Source organism: Drosophila rhopaloa, unplaced genomic scaffold (genome assembly GCF_018152115.1).
Source record: "Drosophila rhopaloa isolate 14029-0021.01 unplaced genomic scaffold, ASM1815211v1 contig_203, whole genome shotgun sequence".
NCBI classification, from domain to species: domain Eukaryota; kingdom Metazoa; phylum Arthropoda; class Insecta; order Diptera; family Drosophilidae; genus Drosophila; species Drosophila rhopaloa.
This window is the reverse complement of record NW_025335088.1, coordinates 1,165,151-1,181,989: the sequence shown is the minus strand read 5'-3', so window position 1 is coordinate 1,181,989 and position 16,839 is coordinate 1,165,151. Positions and strand designations below refer to the sequence as shown.

Here is a 16,839-nt window from a genome sequence, read left to right as displayed (position 1 = left end):
TTACGGTTTTAATTAAATTAAAATCGGACATCTATATCTTTCTTGTTTATAAATAAGCTTGGTTTTAAAAAAAATTGTAATTTTTTGAAAAACTTATACCCGATAAAACTTATACAGACTGCTAGAGCAATTGACACAGATCTGGTCATAGTGCGATTAACAGAAAACTAGTTGCGAGTTCAGTTGACTGCAAAGCGGAGGGGTAATATTGTCAAAGCTGAAATTGCCCTCTTCAGTGTTTGTTTCGTATGAATGTGTTTACATTGAAAGAAAGGGGCCTCGGCTAAATAAAATTCAACCCTCTTTAGTCCTAGCAATCACACAATTGCAAGTATTTTGTCACAGATGATCAAACTCAGGACAAACAAATAGTTAATTTGTTGGTCATTTGTTATTTGCCATTAAGTCTTATTGAAGCAGCTATTTTATTCCATCTTCAGATACTTTGGATTGTTTTTGTTTTCTCTTCAATCAATAAATTGAGCTAACATATGTCTCCATTGCCAGTAAACATCCACCGTCCCCTTTATGCATTCAATTTAATCTTATGTCGTCCCTTTGTCATGATTACAACTTAAACTAATCATTCAAAAAACAAATATTTAAAGAAACATAAAGCAAACGAAAGTTTCCACTACAACCTCTGGATAGCATAAGATTTTGTAAAAATTTTGGCTTAACTCAAAAGTCTTCTTCAAGTAATATATAGTAGAAAATATTGATCCCAAATATAGCTTATCAGCATCTAGTTCTCCTGTTTAGGGCTAAATCGATTGCAAATTAACATTAAAGTAAAACAAAAAAGGAGGAGGACTTCGGAAAGCCAAAGTTTATATACCCTTGCAGTTATTAAATTCGATTAAATTTCGATTTCTATGCCTAAAATCGATTTCTATGCCTATATCAGTAAAAATAAAAATAAATGGTTTTAAATATGTCCTTTGCTGTTTCAGATTTGACTTAAAATTATAACAAACGAGGACGGAAGCTAACTTCGGCAAGCCGAAGTTTTAATACCCTTGCAGACTTTGCCGAAATTGCTAAAACTGAAAAAGTAGCGAAAGGAATAAGGTATACATAAATAAACTAGATTTGCATCGTGTAATGTCAATTGCTTTTATACTGCAAAAATGTCATATAAAAATAGAAAAAAAGGGATACTTTCGCAGCCTTTAACTATTTTTCCTACGGAAGCTATAAGAAATAGACGTCCGATCGGCAAGCGCTTTTACCCTAATCCAGATATGCGTAAATAAATAAGACTTTGAAAAATGTATGTCAATAGCTTATACACTGCGCGAAATATTCTAAAAAATATGAAATTTTGACCGATTTCACCGTATTGTTCCTATGGGAGCTATAGGATATAGACGTCCGATCAGCACGCGCTTTTACCTTGATGAAGGAATGCATAAAAAAATACGATTTGAAAAAATGTACAGCAATAGCTTTTACACATCGCGAAATATTCTGAAAAACATCAAATTTGGACCGATTTTACCCTATTGTTCCTATGGGAGCTATAAGATATAGACGTCCGATCGTCACGCGCTTTTACCCTGATCAAGGTACGCATAAAAAAATAAGATTTGGAAAGATTTATGTCAATAGCTTTTACACTGCGCGAAATATCCTAAAAATCATTAAATTTTAACCGATTTTACCCTGTTGTTCCTATGGGAGCTATAGGATATAGACGTCCGATCGCCACGCGCTTTTACCCTGATCAAGGTATGCATAAAAAATACGATTTGTAAAGATTAATGTCAATAGCTTTTACACTGCGCGAAATATCATAAATTCTTGCAAGATATATCCAATTGTTCCTATGGGAGCTATAGGATATAGACGTCCGATCGGGGCGATTTTCAAACTTGATCTGCGTACACATGTTTTAGGACGATTGTGAAAGTTTCAGATCGCTAGCTTTTAAACTGAGCTCGCAAACGGTATTGAAACAGACGGACAGACGGACAGACGGACATGGCTATATCGACTCCCCTATTGATCCTGATCAAGAATATATATACTTTATGGGGTCGGAAACGTCTCCTTCACTGCGTTACAAACTTCTGACCAAAATTATAATACCCTCTGCAAGGGTATAAAAAAGGGATACTTTCTCAGCCTTAAAATTAATTAATTAATTTTTCCTATCTCCATTAAGATATAGACTTCCGAGCGGCAAGCGCTTTTACCCTAATCAAGATATGCGTAAATAAATAAGAATTGAAAAAATTTATGATAGTAGCTACACACTTCGCGAAATATTCTGATAATCATCAAATTTGGACCGATTTCACCCTATTGTTCCTATGGGGGCTACAGGATATAGACGTCCGATCGGCACGCGCCTTCACCTTGATCAATGTATGCATAAAAAAATACAATTTGGAAAGATTCATGTCAATAGCTTGTATACTGCGCGAAATATCCTAAAAATCATTAAATTTTAGCCGATTTTACCCTTTTGTTCCTATGGGAGCTATAGGATATAGACGTCCGATCGTCACGCGCTTTTACCCTGATCAAGGTACGCATAAAAAAATACGATTTGGAAAGATTTATGTCAATAGCTTTTACACTGCGCGAAATATCTTCCATTCTTGCAAGTTATATCCGATTGTTCCTATGGGAGCTATAGGATATAGACATCCGATCGGGACGGTTTTCAAACTTGATCTGCGTACACTTGTTTTAGGACGAGTGTGAAAGTTTCAGATCGCTAGCTTTTAAACTGAGCTCGCAAACGGTATTGAAACAGACAGACAGACGGACAGACGGACAGACGGACGGACGGACAGACGGACATGGCTATATCGACTCCCCTATTGATCCTGATCAAGAATATATATACTTTATAGGGTCGGAAACGTCTCCTTCACTGCGTTACAAACTTCTGACCAAAATTATAATACCCTCTGCAAGGGTATAACAAGAAAGGAAAGCTAACTTCGGGCTGATCAAGAATAATAAGATATTAAGTTCTCATTGATTGATTGAATCTCTTTAGTGTATGTTTTTTTTCCAGATCGTGATTCACATTCTATAATATATTTTCATGTGGTTATTTTTTATATTCGTTTTAGACTTACAATACTCAGCCGACGTTTCGCATCCAAACTCTCACGATAGTACATCGGATGGCAACTCGGAACATAATTCATCTGGAGACGAAGACTCACAAATGCGTTTGCGGCTGAAAAGGAAATTGCAGCGCAATCGTACTTCATTTTCTAATGAGCAGATTGAAAGTCTCGAAAAAGGTAATTTATATTTAAATCAGGTTTTAATACCAAAGTGCATTTAGCTTGGCTCTGGTTGTCGATACTAGTAACTAAACTATATTTTTATATCAAGTGCCACGACTTTGAGATACCTTAAGATTAAATTTGGGTGTTACACCTTATTTTTTTTTAATTAGGGAATCTGGAAAATTAGAGTGCTTCTTTTTGAAACGAATATTAGTTTCCTTCATGGTCTCAAAATGATTTCTTATTTCCTGTCGCCCATATTTGTTTTGATACAAAAAATACATGTGCTATTTTTATTAATTCAAAATCATTTACAATATTTGTAGCCAACCAGCTTAGTGAATATCAAATTGATATATCACTAGGTTCTTAAACAGAACCAGAATTCAAAAAAAGGTGCAGATAAAAAATATTAATAACAAGAAGGAAAGGAATCTTCGGCAAGCCGAAGTTTAAATACCCTGTAGCTTTTACAAAAATTATTTCGATTTTCCGATCGCTTCCATGCAAGCTATAGGATATTGTCGTTCGAATTTCATTAAAGAAAACCCGTAATTCTGAAATCGTTAAAAATTACCATATCTCGGAGTATAGGGAATCAATTAAGTTGTAATTTTATTTTCCTTTTTACTTGATTGTTTCTATGGGACTTAAATGATATAGTACGCCGATCTAGCCCCGTTCCGACTTTTATACCTTACCTGTAAAAGAAAGAAAACTTGTTGAAGAACTTGCAAAATATTCTTTCTTGTTATTAATGGGTGAAACCCGTGTCTTTTGCTGTTCATATTATTTTCTATAGACAGTAGACAAGCGAACAAAGCCTAATTATATCTAAAAAAATTATTTTTCCAACTCATAAATTGAAAACAAGGTTTTTCATAATCGTGGTATCCAACATCTTCCATATTCGATTTATTAATACAATTTGAAGCGGAAAAAAATATTAAAATCTCGATTTATCATATATGTTTTAAACATAAAACCAACAGTAATATATAAAACTAATCAATAACATTTAACTTAAGCATATTAGACAAGGGAACGAAATGTGTCAACACCTTAACAGCCCATTTTGGTATTAAATATACTTGATTTAAATAAAACTTGTATCTGTATCTTTATTTGGCCTACATTACAGAATTTGAAAGAACACATTATCCGGATGTTTTTGCGCGAGAAAGACTTGCAGATAAAATTGGTTTGCCAGAGGCACGTATTCAGGTTTGTCTTTCAGTTTTGTTTAATTATATTCTGTTTGTAGCCCTTTTTTGTGAACTTTATTTTCATAATTTTTTGGTAATTTTTTAAAATGTTTAATAAGTTTTAACCTGTTTTAAATTTTAAACTAAATCTTAGAAATTAAAAAAGCGTGTTCGACACTTTCCTCGAGTTCGATAAGAATTAAAAAAAATTAAATAAAAATACTGAGGTGCAAAAATCACGTGACTTAACTTAAAGAACCATAAACAATGTCCAAAAGTCATTTCTAACACTTAAAATTAGGTTGAGCAATTTGGAAAATTCCAAATGTTCCACATCAATTTTTGTACTGTAAAAAAAGGGGATTAGAAAAGGATTAAAAACAAAAAGAATTGAAATCAAATTATATTTGATAAAATGGATTTTATAATGGAAAGTAATCAACGAACTTGTAATTATACCCGTTACTCGTAGAGTAAAAGGGTATATTGTATTCGTGCAAAAGTATGTAACAGCTAGAAGGAAGCGTTTCCGACCCTATAAAGTATATATATTCTTGATCAGGGTCACTAGCCGAGTCGATATAGCCATGTCCGTCTGTCCGTCTGTCTGTCCGTCTGTCTGTCTGTCTGTCCGTATGAACGCTGAGATCTCGGAAACTATAAAAGCTAGAAGATTGGCATTTTGCATGCAGATTCTAGGAGTTCCTACGCAGCGCAAGTTTGTTTCAAAAAGGTGCCACGCCCCCTTTAACGCCCACAATCGCTTATATACGATTTTAAAAATTTAAATATTTCGGAAAAGTAAAAATGCAGTTTTATTGAGTTTATCAATACCTATCGAAATGTAGAAGAAATTTTTCAAATCGGACCATTCGTTAAAAAGTTATGCGTGATCAAAGTTTCTATCTCCATCTCCCTCGCACTCCCTTTACCTGAGTAACGGGTATCTGATAGTCGGGGCACCCGACTATAGCGTTCTCTCTTGTTATACCCGTTACTCGTAGAGTAAAGGGTATATTGTATTCGTGCAAAAGTATGTAACAGCTAGAAGGAAGCGTTTCCGACCCTATAAAGTATATATATTCTTGATCAGGGTCACTAGCCGAGTCGATATAGCCATGTCCGTCTGTCCGTCTGTCTGTCCGTCCGTATGAACGCTGAGATCTCGGAAACTATAAAAGCTAGAAGATTGCCATTTTGTATGCAGATTCTAGGAGTTCCTACGCAGCGCAAGTTTGTTTCAAAAAGGTGCCACGCCCCCTTTAACGCCCACAATCGCTTATATACGATTTTAAAAATTTAAATATTTCGGAAAAGTAAAAATGCAGTTTTATTGTGTTTATCAATACCTATCGAAATGTAGAAGAAAATTTTCAAATCGGACCATTCGTTAAAAAGTTATGCGTGATCAAAGTTTCTATCTCCATCTCCCTCGCACTCCCTTTACCTGAGTAACGGGTATCTGATAGTCGGGGCACCCGACTATAGCGTTCTCTCTTGTTTTATATTCAACTTATACTTTTTTCTGAGAACTGCAGTAAACATTTTTACTTTATTTGTATTCCTTTTTATACCCTTGCAGAGGGTATTATAATTTCAGTCAAAAGTTTGCAACGCAGTGAAGGAGACATTTCCGACCCTATAAAGTATATATATTCTTGATCAGCATCACCAGCAGAGTCGATCAAGCCATGTCCGTCTGTCCGTCCGTCTGTCCGTCCGTCTGTCCGTCCGTCTGTTTCTACGCAAACTAGTAACTCAGTTTTAAAGCTATCTGCTTGAAACTTTCCCAAAAGTTGTCTTTCTATTGCAGGTAGTATATAAGTCGGAACGAGCCGGATCGGGCCACTATATCATATAGCTGCCATATAACTGAACGATCGGAAATGCCATAACTTTGGTGTTTTTCAAGTTAGCAAGTTAGGAAGTTCTATGGGTTTTATTTTTGGCTAATCAGTCTGACTTACCAAATTTCATAAGGATCGGACGACTATATCCTATAGCTGCCATATAACTGATTGATCGGAAATGCCATAACTTGGTGTTTGTAAAGTTAGGAAGTTGGGATTATCTATGGGTTTTATTTTTGGCCAATCAATCCGACCTGCCAAATTTCATAAGGATCGGCCGACTATATCCTATAGCTGCCATATAACTGAACGATTGGAAATGACATAACTTTGGTGTTTTTAAAGTTAGGAAGTTGGGATTTTTTATGAGTATTAAGAATGCATCATATAAATAATTTTGGAGAATATAATTTACAGAATATTCTGCAAGGGTATATCAACTTCGGCTCCGCCCGAAGTTAGCTTTTCTTTCTTGTTTAAATGTTAGATACATATATTCTTTTATATTGGAACTATTTCCTCACTTGGATTGTTTACACATTTGGTCAAAACTGTCATGAGTACAACATCTTATTGCCGTCTTTTTAAGCCAGGCCCAAAAAAAACGAATGTTTAAATTTGATAAGTTGATATCAACTTCGGCTCCACCCGAAGTTAGCTTTCCTTTCTTGTTTCACGACTATTTTTGCCTAGTGTAATGATTTTTTTCGGTGCGTGATTTTCGTAACTGCATTTTGTAATGTAATTGCGAAGCATTTTAACTCCAGGAGTCAAATGTAAGCCGTGGAACGGACGATTTAGAACTCATCCCTCGAACTTTCTATTCACCCCTATTGCTACTGTGCCGAATATAACAAATGTTTTGTCGTCAGAGTGAGCTGAAATATTCATCGTTACGCTCTTGATTATTTGTTTAAGTGAATAAAAACAATTTGACTGTAAAAATACTTGAAACTCCTTGCTATTTTTCTCATTGAGTAGTTATGACGGGGGCGAGTTCAAATATACGAAGTCTCAAGGACTCAACGGGGAAACTTGTCAGCTGGAGTGGGAGCCGTAACAATAACGCTGAGCAATAAATGTCATTGTGAAAAAATATTAAAGTATAAAAGTATTGTAATCCGTTTTCACCCCTTTGTCTTCACGGTGAAGTTTCTGTTTGCTTTATTCCATCTCTGTGATGTTGCAAAAAACCGCATACAAAGGGTGTCTGTCGTTTCAAACTCGATTGCGTGACCAAAGTAATAGGTTCATTAGACTGTGAGTGTTTTATTGTTAATAACAAATTTTGCTTTTAATATACACTTTACCTTTCCCGAATCACTTGATTGATAAAATCAACCATGCCCAGTATACACGAGCGGATCAAAAATAAAATATGGTAAAAATAATTAAAATGTAAATTGCTTTACTGATTTGGTTTTTTTTTAAGATTACATTTGGGATTTTTTTTAGCATAGGAACAATCCGGATAGTTTTAATAGTTTTATACTCTTGCAGAGGGTATTATAATTTCAGTCAACACATTTCCGACTATCCATTTCTACGCAAACTAGTCTCTTAGTTTAAAGCTTTTTGGATGAAACTTCTTTCTGCTGCAGCTGGTATATAAGTCCAAGCGGCCCGGATCGGTATACTATATCATATGGCTCCCATAGAACATACAAAACACATACACATATTTGTTTATTGGAAACCATTTAGAGTTTTACAGTATAATTTTAACATAAAAGCTACATGCTTTTTTATATTTTCTATTCTTTTAGCGATTACAATTATTTCAGGATTAAAAATTAAAACCATTATTATTTATTGGACATTAATTTTTGATTAATAACAAGAAAGGAAGCAAACTTCGGCAATCCGAAATTTATATACCCTTGCAGTTATTACAAATCAACTACATTTCGATTTCTACGCCTATATTACTAAAAACAATGAAGCTTTAAAACCGTAATTCCATTATATTTAAATATTACAAATCCCAAAGAACAAAAAAAATTAACATAAAAGCAGAATGTTCTGAAAAGTATATTGGTTGGCCAAAAATAAAACCGATACAAAATCTCAACTTCCTAACTTTAAAAACACCAAAGTTATGGCATTTCCAATCGTTCAGTTATATGGCGGGTATGGGATATATGCGTGCAAATGAACGAAGGGTGTGTGCAAAGTTTCAATTCGATATCTTTAAAACTGAGAGACTAGTTTGCGTAGAAACAGACAGAAGGACATGCTTATATCAACTCAGGACGCGATTCTAATCAAGAATATATATACTCTATAGGGTCGGAGATGTCTCCTTCACTGCGTTGCACACTTTTGACCAAAATTATAATACCGTCTGAAAGGGTATAAAAACATTAATGTTATGGCATTTTCGATCGTTCAGTTACATGGCAGTTATATTGTCATAAAAAATTAAAATCAAGAGTGTTTCCTTTTCTTATTGCAGAAAATAAAATGAAAAGAAATGAAATAAATTCCAAGCTTAAAAACAACAAACCAACACATTTATCTTTTGAATACAAAGTGTCACTAATTGCAGAAATGATTACATTTAGGAATTTACTAATCGAGACATCATGGTCTACAGATCCTAGTATTTAACAATATTTTTCTTATTTATTTCTATTTTTGTGACCACCTTTTTTAGTTTAATAAGTTTTTCTGTTGCATCCCAAAATTAAAGCTCAGTTAAAGGCTTTTATTAATTTGTTTATGGATTATTTTAATTAGGTTTGGTTCTCAAACCGACGGGCCAAATGGCGCCGGGAAGAAAAAATGCGCACTCAAAGACGGTCGGCGGATAACGTAGGCGGAAGTGGTCGAGCCAGCACAGCTAACAATCCTTCAGGAGCAGCTGCATCTTCTTCCGTTGCCACGTCGAATAACTCGACTCCCGGCATCGCCAGCTCAGCAATCAACGTGTCGGAAAGAGCTTCATCGGCTATAATTAGCAATAGTTTACCCGAGACACCGAATGGATCAACTGTAAGAAATTTAATTGTTGATTAAAATGATTTTTCATTTGCAAAAATTATGTTTAACAGGTTCTAGGCGGAGACGCAAATGCTGCGCACACGAGCTCTGAAAGTCCACCGCTCCAGGCAGTCGCACCGCGGTTACCCCTAAACACTGGATTCAACACCATGTACTCATCCATCCCGCAACCTATAGCAACTATGGCTGAAAATTACAAGTAGGTTTCCGAAAATGATTTATTGTTTGTGCCTCTTCGTTGTTTTTCTACCCCGTCCGTCAGTCCGACCGTCCGTCTGTCCGTCCGTTTCTACGCAAACTAGACCCCCAGTTTTAAACTTTCCTAAAAGTTCTCTTCCTATTGCAGTTAGTTAATAAGTCGGAACGAGCTGGATCGGACTATATCGGAATATATCATATAGCTTCCATAGGAGCAATCGAAAGAAAACAAGAAAGGAAGCAAACTTCGTGTTATAGGAATGTTTAGTACTCATTTGTTCCCGACCTTGGTGCTTAGTTTTAATAATCATAAAATAATATTAAGACATGTATGTTTATCTAATATATTTCTAATGTGCTTGGCTATGCAACAGCTCATCATTAGGATCGATGACGCCGTCGTGCTTACAACAGCGAGACGCCTATCCCTACATGTTTCACGATCCCTTATCACTAGGATCTCCGTATGTACCACCCCACCACCGAAACACAGCCTGCAATCCAGCAGCTGCGCACCAACAGCCACCTCAGCATGGTGTTTATGCGAACAGTTCTCCAATGCCATCATCAAATACAGGTATGGTTGTGAATCGTTATTGAATCGAGTATTATAATAGTAAACCTTTTGCAGGTGTCATTTCCGCAGGCGTTTCGGTGCCTGTGCAGATTTCCACGCAAAATGTATCTGACCTGACGGGAAGTAATTACTGGCCACGTCTCCAGTGATCGTCAATTTTTAATTTGCCATCAGATATTCTGTCGAAGGCGACTGCCGCTGCAATTGCTGCCGCACATGCAGCTGAGGAAAAGCATCAACACCAAAAAGGGCATTCAGTTGATAGCATGCAAACTACAAATAGCAACAAAAACCCACCTAGTTTGATGAACACATCAAGATATTTAAAAATGAACGTGGGAGAGGGGAAGGATGTAGATGTTGTCCACGGTTCTATAGTTCCCATATCACCACGTAATTCAACTAAATTTGAATTTTTTGGTAGCCCAAAGGCTAGCTACCATCGGGATTTTCATATTATTTAAAGAGTTCACAAGTCGAACCATACCGGCTTTGATTACAATTACGAAAGGCGCTATTCAGCTGAACATTTTTAAAAAAATGCGTTTTTATAGACTACATGGAGTGCAAAATCGTTTAAATTATATTAATTTTTTAATGATACTGTTGTTACTGAGCAAATAAAAATTCAAGTTGTCTTTGTACCTCTTTTACATCTTTAACTAAGCCAAAACCAAATTTTTTTTCTCCGTATCTGCTAAAATTTTGTATCGCTATTTTTTCCCTTTATTAAAAGAATGTGACATGCAATGGACGTATATATACCAGCTGCCTGGCTGTATGTTTCGATGCAAACTGGTATCTTTTCTAGTTGTTTTGCTATTTCTCATTTCAAAAATTTAGACAATCAAACCGTTTGAAATAAAGATACCACAAGTCACGCGTATCTTACGTCAGGAAGCTAAACTTAAAACATTTTTCCTTGTTTTTGTTAAGTAAACAATTACATCTATAGGACTATGTACTCAGTTTGATAATAATTGGACCACATTAACTTAAGACAAAGAGCAAATCTAAGCCTTTTACAGAACATTTTTTAATCGTTATAAATTGGATGTGAGATTTCGACATGGTAATAAAAAAGATAATCAAGAATACAATTATTTTATATGCAGCTACATTCTTTTATACGAACAGAGTAAAAAAACAGAATAATTTTAAAAGATCAAAAAATAAGTCAGGGACAGCTCTTAATTTCTAAAACTATGTTAAGGGTATATTAAACATATTTAATATATTCATCGCAACTTAGTTTACTGTGCAATAGTGTTATTACTATCCAAACTGAGTTATCGGTAAAAATAGCACAAATAAACGTCCAAGCGGATACGGACAGTTCAATGCTTAAATATATTATTATTTTGGCTCACCCTTTAAACAATTTTATTTAAAAAAAATTATAAATCTGATACACATATATTTAATTATGATATATTTTATTAATCTTTACGATGTTGTTTCATCAAAAAAAAATCTTCTTTGTTGAGCTGATGTTTTATACTCTTGCAGCTATAGCAAAATGAACCAGGCAATAAGGCAGCCATCAAATATATTCCTTCAAAATTTTAAACTCAACGACGGACTAAAAACAACGCAGTTAAAAAATTAAACAAAATTAAATCCAATGCTTCTTTTGATGAAGATGTCAAAATAGACTAGCCAAGTGAAAATAATTTAAAATATGTATACTTTAAAAGGAACTCATATTCTTTGCTGCCTTAAAAAAATAGGACATAAATTATAAAACTGCAAGTGTATAAAAATAGCCTATATTGAGAGATCGTAATACATTAGCATAAATGCAGATGAAAATATTTATCTATATTGTAAATAAGTAAAAACACATGGGTATTAAACATTATTTCCAATTTTAACAAACTTCACCAAAGTAATATTAATTTCTTATTACTCTAAAAACTCAAAAAACTTCAAGCCTCCTGGATATTTTAATATTTTGGAATTATATTTAATTTTCTACAAACGCGTCTATCAACAAATTTACATAATTATAGATTTCAGAAAAATGTTTGCTTCGAGTAATTTTAGAATATTATTTATTCCTATATATAGTAAAATACCATTTGTATAAGAAAACTTTAGTTACTGCACTATTACTTATAACAACGTAAGATCGAAGAGTATTGCAACGAACTTGATTCCAGTTAAGGAAATACACCTACATCTCATACAGATAAACACACCTCCCCAAAAAGAGCCTTCAGGTTTATATAATAAAAGTCGTAAATATATAATGTATGGTTCAAATTTATATTTAAAAACAAATAAATGTAACATTTCAGAATAAACATTAAGTCGGATGTTCTTAAGAAAGGTTTAATAAAATCGTAAATCAATGTACTTCTGTTCTCCATTTATTCCTTATTCTCCGAATTTTGCCAGAAGACTGAAAATAAATTAATAACTAAACCAAGGTTTACAACGAGTTTGTACCCGCAGAAAAAGCATGGACAGATGTGTTTTCTTCAGGGAAATTAAAAAGAGTTAATTATCTTTTCACTTTTCACATTTCACATGTATAACTGATTGTTTGGAAATGCCATAACTTTGGTGTTTGTAAAGTTAGGATGTTGCTATTTTCTATGGGTTTTATATTTGGCCGGATAGATTAGCCAATCTACCAAATTTCATAAGGATCAGCCAACTGTATCCTATAGCTGCCATATAACTCAACGATTGGAAATGCCATAACTTTGATATTTATACCCGTTACTCGTAGAGTAAAAGGGTATATTGTATTCGTGCAAAAGTATGTAACAGCTAGAAGGAAGCGTTTCCGACCCTATAAAGTATATATATTCTTGATCAGGGTCACTAGCCGAGTCGATATAGCCATGTCCGTCTGTCCGTCTGTCCGTCTGTCCGTCTGTCCGTCTGTCCGTCTGTCTGTCCGTCTGTCTGTCCGTATGAACGCTGAGATCTCGGAAACTATAAAAGCTAGAAGATTGGCATTTTGCATGCAGATTCTAGGAGTTCCTACGCAGCGCAAGTTTGTTTCAAAAAGGTGCCACGCCCCCTTTAACGCCCACAATCGCTTATATACGATACATTTAAATATTTCGGAAAAGTAAAAATGCAGTTTTATTGTGTTTATCAATACCTATCGAAATGTAGAAGAAATTTTTCAAATCGGACCATTCGTTTAAAAGTTATGCGTGATCAAAGTTTCTATCTCCATCTCCCTCGCACTCCCTTTACCTGAGTAACGGGTATCTGATAGTCGGGGCACCCGACTATAGCGTTCTCTCTTGTTTTAAAGTTAGGAGGTTGGAATTTCTTATGAATATTAAGAATGCATCATATGAATAATTTTGGCTAATTTCGGCTTGCCGAAGTTTACTTCATTTCTCGTTGAGGGGTTATATACCGTTTTTTTCAACAAAAAAAATGAAAGTTTCAATTTTTTTTAGGTATTTAATAAATATTTTTTTATTACATGAATGATTCTATTTTCTGAAAGTTCAGTTTGCTGACAATGTTTGTGAAAAAATGTTGAATAGTTTTTAAGGGGTGGCTGTTTTCCTTGAACTCCTCTGTTTGGAAGAGCCTTGCACTGATAATTCCCCTTGTCGAACAAGTCAACTGAAAACGTAACAAGAAAGGAAAGCTAACTTCGGGCGGAGCCGAAGTTGATATACCCTTGCAGAATACTCTGTAAATTATATTCTCCAAAATTATTCATATGATGCATTCTTAATACTCATAAAAAATCCCAACTTTCTAACTTTAAAAACACCAAAGTTATGGCATTTCCAATCGTTCAGTTATATGGCAGCTATAGGATATAGTCGGCCGATCCTTATGAAATTTGGTAGGTCGGATTGGCTGGCCAAATATAACACCCATAGAAAATGCCAACTTCCTAACTTTACAAACACCAAAGTTATGGCATTTCCGATCAATCAGTTATATGGCAGCTATAGGATATAGTCGGCCGATCCTTATGAAATTCGGCATGTCGGATTGATTAGCCAAATACAAAACCCATAGAAAATCCCAACTTCCTAACTTTACAAACACCAAAGTTATGGCATTTCCGATCGTTCAGTTATATGGCAGCTATAGGATATAGTCGGCCGATCCCGGCCGTTCCGACTTATATACTGCGTGCAAAGGAAAGAAGGGTGTGTGCAAAGTTTCAATTCGAAATCTTTAAAACTGAGAGACTAGTTCGCGTAGAAACAGACAGACGGACAGACAGACGGACAGACAGACGGACAGACAGACGGACAGACGGACAGACGGACAGACGGACATGGCTATATCAACTCAGGAGGTGATCCTGATCAAGAATATATATACTTTATAGGGTCGGAGATGTCTCCTTCACTGCGTTGCACACTTTTGACCAAAATTATAATACCCTCTGCAAGGGTATAAAAATAAAGAATTTCATTAGTTTAGAGTAATTCCTCTTATCTGAACGATCGTTTTTATACCCTTGCAGAGGGTATTATAATTTTGGTCAAAAGTGTGCAACGCAGTGAAGGAGACATCTCCGACCCTATAAAGTATATATATTCTTGATCAGGATCACCTCCTGAGTTGATATAGCCATGTCCGTCTGTCCGTCTGTCCGTCTGTCTGTCCGTCTGTCTGTCCGTCTGTCTGTTTCTACGCAAACTAGTCTCTCAGTTTTAAAGATATCGAACTGAAACTTTGCACACACCCTTCTTTCCTTTGCACGCAGTATATGTCGGAACGGCCGGGATCGGCCGACTATATCCTATAGCTGCCATATAACTGATTGATCGGAAATGCCATAACTTTGATGTTTGTAAAGTTAGGAAGCTGGGATTTTCTATAGGTTTTATTTTTGGACAATCAACCCGACCTATCAAATTTCATAAGGATCGGCCGACTATATCCTATAGCTGCCATATAACTGATTGATCGGAAATGCCATAACCTTGGTGTTTGTAAAGTTAGAAAGTTGGGATTTTCTATGGGTTTTATTTTTGGCCAATCAATACGACTTACCAAATTTAATAAGGATCGGCCGACTATATCCTATAGCTGTCATATAACTGAACTATCGGAAATGCCATAACTTTGGTGTTTTTATACCCGTTACTCGTAGAGTAAAAGGGTATATTGTATTCGTGCAAAAGTATGTAACATCTAGAAGGAAGCGTTTCTTGATCAGGGTCACTAGCCGAGTCGATATAGCCATGTCCGTCTGTCCGTCTGTCCGTCCGTATGAACGCTGAGATCTCGGAAACTTTAAAAGCTAGAAGATTGGCATTTTGCATGCAGATTCTAGGAGTTCCTACGCAGCGCAAGTTTGTTTCAAAAAGGTGCCACGCCCCCTTTAACGCCCACAATCGCTTATATACGATTTTAAAAATTTAAATATTTCGGAAAAGTAAAAATGCAGTTTTATTGTGTTTATCAATACCTATCGAAATGTAGAAGAAATTTTTCAAATCGGACCATTCGTTAAAAAGTTATGCGTGATCAAAGTTTCTATCTCCATCTCCCTCGCACTCCCTTTACCTGAGTAACGGGTATCTGATAGTCGGGGCACCCGACTATAGCGTTCTCTCTTGTTAAAGTTAGGAAGTTGGGATTTTTTTTGAGTATTAAGAATGCATCATATGAATAATTTTGGAGAATATAATGTACATAATATTCTGCAAGGGTATATCAACATCGGCTTCGCCCGAAGTTAGCTTTCCTTTCTTGTTAGTGTTTTTTTTTTGTTTTTTGGGATGTGGTAATAAATACTAAGGAATTATGGCTTTAATCAAATTCAAATAGGAAATCTATATCCCACAGAAAAATCGAAGAAATATATAAAAAAAAAAAAAATTATTATACCCTTGCAGAGGGTATTATAATTTTGGTCAAAAGTGTGCAACGCAGTGAAGGAGACATCTCCGACCCTATAAAGTATATATATTCTTGATCAGGATCACCTCCTGAGTTGATATAGCCATGTCCGTCTGTCCGTCTGTCCGTCTGTCTGTCCGTCTGTCTGTCCGTCTGTCTGTCCGTCTGTCTGTCCGTCTGTCTGTTTCTACGCGAACTAGTCTCTCAGTTTTAAAGATATCGAATTGAAACTTTGCACACACCCTTCTTTCCTTTGCACGCAGTATATAAGTCGGAACGGCCGGGATCGGCCGACTATATCCTATAGCTGCCATATAACTGATTGATCGGAAATGCCATAACTCTGCTGTTTGTTAAGTTAGGAAGTTGGAATTTTATATGGGTTTTATATTTGGCCAATCAATCCGACCTACCAAATTTCATAAAGATCGGCCGACTATATCCTATAGCTGCCATATAACTGATTGATCGGAAATGCCATAACTTTGGTGTTTGTGAAGTTAGGAAGTTGGGATTTTCTATGGGTGTTATATTTGGCCTATCAATCCGAACTACCAAATTTCATAAGGATCGGCCGACTATATCCTATAGCCACCATATAACTGATTGATCGGAAATGCCACAACTTTGGTTTTTGTTAAGTTAGGAAGTTGGGATTTTCTATGGGTTCTATTTTTAACCAATCAATCCAACCTATCAAATTTCATAAGGATCGGCCGACTATATCCTATAGCTGCCATATAACTGAACGATTGGAAATGCCATAACTTTGGTGTTTTTAAAGTTAGGAAGTTGGGATTTTTTATGAGTATTAAGATTGCATCATATGAATAATTTTGGAGAATATAATTTACAGAATATTCTGCAAGGGTATATCAACTTCGGCTCCGCCCGAAGTTAGC

At 35.4% G+C, this 16,839-nt stretch overlaps 1 protein-coding gene across 3 annotated transcripts in view; it reads left to right on the top strand.

Moving 5' to 3' along the window:
- LOC108052917 (paired box protein Pax-6) overlaps nucleotides 1-12,445 on the top strand; it is a 32,423-nt gene extending 19,978 nt beyond the window's left edge. For 2 of the 3 annotated variants that reach the window (XM_044460668.1, XM_044460670.1), the window contains 6 exons: nucleotides 3,090-3,266; nucleotides 4,396-4,478; nucleotides 9,049-9,303; nucleotides 9,363-9,511; nucleotides 9,885-10,087; nucleotides 10,142-12,445. In XM_044460668.1, coding sequence (XP_044316603.1) covers nucleotides 3,090-3,266; nucleotides 4,396-4,478; nucleotides 9,049-9,303; nucleotides 9,363-9,511; nucleotides 9,885-10,087; nucleotides 10,142-10,236 — 962 coding nt within the window. In that variant the 3' untranslated portion in view covers nucleotides 10,237-12,445. The remainder of the gene's footprint in view (nucleotides 1-3,089; nucleotides 3,267-4,395; nucleotides 4,479-9,048; nucleotides 9,304-9,362; nucleotides 9,512-9,884; nucleotides 10,088-10,141) is intronic. The other variant, XM_044460669.1, reaches the window with a different exon arrangement.
- Nucleotides 12,446-16,839: the final 4,394 nt, after the last annotated feature.